Here is a 6,000-nt window from a genome sequence, read left to right on the forward strand (position 1 = left end):
ACTTGCTTCCACACTCAAAATGGGTCCTCAGGTGACTGATGAGTCCAACGCGGGACCTACAGTCTCTGTCACAGGTGGGGCAGACGGTGGTTGAAGGGGCGGGTGGGTGGGGCGCTTGGGTTGACGTGCGCTCCTTGCGCTGCCTGCGCTTGGCTTCCGCTTGCTCCCGGCAAAGAGACTCGAGGTGTTCGGCGCCTTCCCGGATGCTTCTCCTTCACTTTGTGCGGTCTTGGGCCAGGGATTCCCAGGTGTCGGTGGGGTACGCCAGTGGTGGAGGGAGGGTGGTGGATGGGGTGCCAATCAAGCGGGCTGCTTTGTCCTGGACGATGTCGAGCTTCTCAAGTGTAGTTGGAGCTGCACTCATCCAGGCAAATGGAGAGTATTCCATCACACTCCTTACTTGTGCCTTGTAGATGGTGGAAAGGCTTTGGGGAGTCAGGAGACGAGACACTCGCCACAGAATACCTAGCCTCTGACCTGCTCTTGTTGCCACATGTGGCTGGTGCAGTTAAGTTTCTGGTCAATGGTGACCCCCAGGATATTGATGGTGGGGGATTCAGCGATAGTAATGTGGTTGAATGTCAAGGGGAGGTGGTTAGACTCTCACTTGTTGGAGATAGTCATTTCCTGGCACTTCTGTGAGGCAAATGTTACCTGCCACTTATCAGCCCAAGCCTGAACGTCATCCAGGTCTTGTTGCATGCGGGCACGGACTGCTTCATTATCTGAGGAGTTGTGAATGGCACTGAACACTGTGCAGTCATCAGCGAACATCCCCATTTCTGACCTTATGTTGGAGGGAAGGTCATTGATGAAGCAGCTGAAGATGGCTGGGTCTAGGTCACTGCCCTGAGGAACTCCTGCAGCGATGTCCTGGGGCTGTGATCATTGACCTCCAACCACCACAACCATCTTCCTTTGTGCTAGGTATGACTCCAGCCAGTGGAGCGTTTTCCCCCCGATTCCCATTGACTTCAGTTTTACTAGAGCTCCTTGATGCCAGACTCGGTCAAATGCTGCCTTGATGTCTAGGGCTGTCACTCTCACCTCACTCTGGAATTCAGCTCCTTTGTCCATGTTTGGACCAAGGCTGTAATGAGGTCGGGAGCCGAGTGGTCCTGGTGGAACCCAAACTGGGCATCAGTGAGCAGGTTATTGGTGAGTAAGTGCCGTTTGATAGCACTGTCGATGACACCTTCCATCACTTTGCTGATGATTGAGAATAGACTGATGGGGCGGTAATTGGCCGGATTTGATTTGTCCTGCTTTTTGTGGACAGGACATACCTGGGCAGTTTTCCACATTGTAGGATAGATGCCAGTGTTGTAGCTGTACTGGAACAGCTTGGCTAGAGGCGCAGCTAGTTCTGGAGCACAAGTCTTCAGCACGATTGCCGGGATGTTGTCGGGGCCCATAGCCTTTACTGTATCTAGTGCGCTCAGCTGTTTCTTGATATCACGTGGAGTGAATCGAATTGGCTGAAGACTGGCTTCTGTGATGGTGGGGACCTCGGGAGTAGGCCGATATGGATCGTCCACTCGGCACTTCTGGCTGAAGATGGTTGCAAACGCTTCAGCCTTGTCTTTTGCACTCACGTGCTGGGCTCCACCATCATTGAGGTTGGGGATATTCATGGGGCCGCCTCCTCCCGTTAGTTGTTTAATGGTCCACCACCATTCACGACTGGATGTGGCAGGACTGCAGAGCTTTGATCTGATCCGTTGATTGTGGGATCGCTTAGCCCTGTCTATAGCATGCTGCTTTCGCTGTTTAGCATGCATGTAGTCCTGTGTTGCAGCTTCCCCAGGTTGGCACCTCATTTCTAGGTACGTCTGGTGCTGCTCCTGGCATGCTCTTCTAAACTCCTCATTGAACCAGGCTTGGTTCCCTGGCTTGATGGTAATGGTAGAGTGAGGGATATGCTGGGCCATGAGGCTACAGTCTGTGGTGGAATACAATTCTGTTGCTGCTGATGGCCCACAGCGCCTCATGGATGCCCAGTTTTGAGCTGCTAGATCTGTTCTGAATCTTTCCCATTTAGCACGGTGGTAGTGCCACACAACACGATGGAGGGTGTTCTCAGTGTGAAGACAGGACTTTGTCTCCACAATGATTGTGTGGTGGTCACTGCTACCAATACTGTCATGGACAGATAGATTGGTGAGGATGAGGTCAAGTAGGTTTTTCCCTTGTGTTGGTTCAATCACCACCTGTCGCAGGCCCAGTCTGGCAGTTATGTCCTTCAGGACTCGGCCAGCTCAGTCAGTAGTGGTGCTACCGAGCCACTCTTGGTGATGGACATTGAAGTCCCCCACCCAGAGTACATTCTGTGCCCTTGCTACTCTCAGTGCTTCTTCCAAGTGGTGTTCAACATGGAGGAGTACTGATTCATCAGCTGAGGGAGGGCGGTAGGTGGTAATCAGCAGGAGGTTTCCTTGCCCGTGTTTGACCTGAAGCCATGAGACTTCATGGGGTCCTGAGTCAATGTTGAGGACTCCCAGGGCCATTCACTCCCGACTGTATACCACTGTGCCACCACCCCTGGTGGGTCTGTCCTGCCGGTGGGACAGGACCTACCCAGGGATGGTGATGGAGGAGTTTGGGACATTGGCTGAAAGGTATGATTCCGTGAGTATGACTATGTCAGGCTGTTGCTTGACTAGTCTGTGGGACAGCTCTCCCAATATATCCTACCGACCTCCACGAGATCAGTGACTGGCTCGAATAGCAAGTCATCACATAAACTGCCCCAAACTGTAACTTAAAACGGCTTGAAGTTTGTATCCTTATAACAAAGAAATTCTTTCTTTCTTTCCATTTGAAATGAATTAACAATTGTTACCTGCTTGATAAGAGAAGATTAAGGTGAGAATCCCAAGGATTAAACACCAACGGAATGCCCGACGGAGATTAAAAATTCCCAATGGTTCACCGAAAATCATCCTGAAAAGAAAGTGGCAGATTGTAAACGACAGAGAATGTTGCTCGACTTCTTCAGAGTAACTTTATGAATTCACAGCACAGGGTGCGGAGCTTCGCCAGTCCGGGACCTGGACAATCTCTCCCAGTGATTGGATACGTGGGGGGATACCCGATGTGGCCTCTTGCTGAGCAAAGCTCGTAAATTACCTGTTCACCCATTGATAGGAACAGGAGGAGGCCATTCAGCCCCTCAAGCCTGTCCCGCCTTTCAATTATATCATGACTGATCCGAACCCCATTTAGCCGCCTTCGCTCCATATCACTCGATACCCTTACCCAACAAAACTATCGATCTCAGCCTTAAAGCTCCAATTGACCCCCACCATCCACAGCGTTTGGCGGGGAGTGTCCCAGATTTCCACCGCCCTTTGTGTGAAGATGTGCTTCCTGACATCACCCCTGAATGGCCTGGCTCTAATTTGAAGGTTCTGCCCCCTTGTTCTGGACTCCCCCCACCAGAGGAAATAGTTTCTCTCGATCTACCCAATCATATCCTTTTATTATTTTAATCACCTCGTGAGTAAAATCCCTTGTTTCACTCGCGCTTTAGGATGAAATGTTGATCTCAGTGAGCAACTTGTCGGTCACTGGGAGTGAATTTTATAAAAGGACAGCAGACTGTCTCAAAGCAAAACTCTTCCCTGAACCCTGCCAACATTCCCACGCACCAACACTGCAGCCAGGGTTTCGCAACACAGCTTTTATCTAGCATAATGAAGTCTGCTTTTTACTGATTTTAATTTGCACCTCATTTCTGTGCTGTTACTTTAAGAGGTGGTGCGGCTGTATTCAATAGGTTTCAGGCGGGATTAACCAGGGACCGCATGCTCTGAAAATCCTGCTGTAGAATGTCCCAGAAAGTTCGCACTGCTGTGTAGTGTAACTCTGCTTTACAGCCAATGAAGTACTTTTTGAAGTGTAGTCACTGTTGTAATGTAGGAAACTTCCACTCCCAACAGTGCGGCGCTCTCTCAGTACTGACCCTCCGACAGTGCAGCACTCCCTCAGGACTGCCCTCCGACATTGCAGCGCTCCCTCAGTACTGCCCCACTGACAGTGCAGCAATCCCTCAGTACTGCCCCTCCGACAGTGCAGCGCTCCCTCAGTACTGACCCTCCGACAGTGCGGCGCTCCCTCAGTACTGCCCATCCGACAGTGCAGCACTCCCTCTGTACTGCCCAGCTGACAGTGCAGCGCTCCCTCAGTACTGCCCCTCCGACAGTGCGGCGCTCCATCAGTACTGCCCCTCCGACAGTGCGGTGCTCCCTCAGTACTGCCCCTCCGACAGTGCGGCGCCCCCTCAGTACAGCCCCTCTGACAGTGCAGCACTCCCTCAGTACTGCCCCTCCTACAGTGCTGCGTTCCCTCAGGACTGCCCTCCGACAGTGCAGCGCTCCCTCAGTACTGCCCCGCTGACAGTGCAGCAATCCCTCAGTACTGCCACTTTGACAGTGCAGCGGTGCCTCAGTTCTGCCCTCCCGACAGTGCAGTGCTCCCTCAGTACTGCCCCTCCGACAATGCGGCGCTCCCTCAGTACTGACCCTCCGACAGTGCAGCACTCCCTCAGTACTGCCCCTCCGACAATGCGGCGCTCCCTCAGTACTGCCTCGCTGACAGTGCAGCAATCCCTCAGTACTGCCCCTTTGACAGTGCAGCAGTCCCTCAGTTCTGCCCTCCCGACAGTGCAGTGCTCCCTCAGTACTGCCCCTCCGACAGTGTGGCACTCCCTCAGTACTGACCCTCCGACAGTGCAGCACTCCCTCAGTACTGCCCCTCCGACAATGCGGCGCTCCCTCAGTACTGACCCTCTGACAGTGCAATGCTCCCACAATATTGATCCTCCGACAGTGCAGCGCTCCCTCAGTACTGCCCTCCCGACAGTGCAGCGCCCCCTCAGTACTGACCCTCCAACAGTGCGGCGCTCCCGCAGTACTGCCATCCCGACAGTGCAGCACTCCCTCAGTACTGACCCTCCGACAGTGCGACGCTCCCTCAGTATTGCCCTTCCGACAGTGCAGCGCCCCCTCAGTACTGACCCTCCGACAGTGCAGCACTCCCTCAGTACTGCCCCTCCGACAGTGCGACACTCCCTCAGTACTGCCCCTCCGACAGTGCGGCGCTCCCTCAGTACTGCCCCTCCGACAGTGCAGTGCTCCCTCAGTACTGCACTGGGAGTGTCAGCCTGGATTTTGTGCTCAAGTCTCTGGAGTGGGAGTTGACCCCACAACATTCAGACTCAGAGGCGAGAGAGCTGCCCGCTGAACCACAGCTGAAAATAAATAAATGAATAAATAAATAACCTATTTAAAACAAATGAGTTCCCTCCATTAAATTTAGACAATAAATAGAGATGCTGGAGAGGTTGACGCCTCCATTAAACCATTGGACAGCGGAATACTACGTGAACGAGTCGCCATTCTTGTACTGCATTAGGGTTAGAGTACTAATATCGCTCACTGCCATTTCTAGTCTGTCAGCTTCACTATTCTCTGAATCACTCACCTGTCACTGGCAGTTGGAAAGTATTGGTTGCACTCAAGGAATAAAGGTAGGATCCCAAGGGGTTGAATCTTAGCCCCGCTGTGTTATCCTGAACATTTCAGTCATTCCTGAAAGCCCATGTTGTATTTCCCAGGTTTGCGGTTGAGAAGCTCAGGGCAGTTCCAATCTCTCTACAGATTAACTTGTTCTGCTGTGGCACCCTGCACAGCGAACCTGCAGCATCGTAAAAGTTCACAAAGTTTACAGCACTTCCTTTAGCCGACATGATCTTTGTGATCCAATTGCTCACTGTCTCGTGCTATCACTCGCCCACTCATTCTACTGTTGACAGAGCTGCGAGCCAGGACACACCCTTAAACTGCCTGCCCTAGTCTTCATATAACTCTGTATACCCGCATATACCTGTCCTAATGTACCCATATATACCTGTCCTAATGTACCCGTATATACCTGTCCTAATGTACCCATATATACCTGTCCTAATGTACCCGTATATACCTGTCCTAATGTACCCGT

The 6,000-nt window shown here is 52.2% G+C and overlaps 1 protein-coding gene across 3 annotated transcripts in view; it reads right to left on the minus strand.

Annotated features, from left to right (window-relative positions):
* Positions 1–5,657, minus strand: part of adgrg4a (adhesion G protein-coupled receptor G4a) — a 207,733-nt gene extending 202,076 nt beyond the window's left edge. For all 3 annotated transcript variants that reach the window (XM_086002304.1, XM_086002303.1, XM_086002302.1), the window contains exons 1-2: positions 5,485–5,657; positions 2,843–2,943 (exon numbers count right to left, since the gene is read on the minus strand). In XM_086002304.1, the coding sequence (XP_085858430.1) occupies positions 2,843–2,942 (100 nt within the window). In that variant the 5' untranslated portion in view covers position 2,943; positions 5,485–5,657. The remainder of the gene's footprint in view (positions 1–2,842; positions 2,944–5,484) is intronic.
* Positions 5,658–6,000: the final 343 nt, after the last annotated feature.

This window comes from Somniosus microcephalus, chromosome 1 (genome assembly GCF_052327205.1).
Source record: "Somniosus microcephalus isolate GS21.2 chromosome 1, FLI_Smic_1.0, whole genome shotgun sequence".
Taxonomy (NCBI): Eukaryota; Metazoa; Chordata; class Chondrichthyes; order Squaliformes; family Somniosidae; genus Somniosus; species Somniosus microcephalus.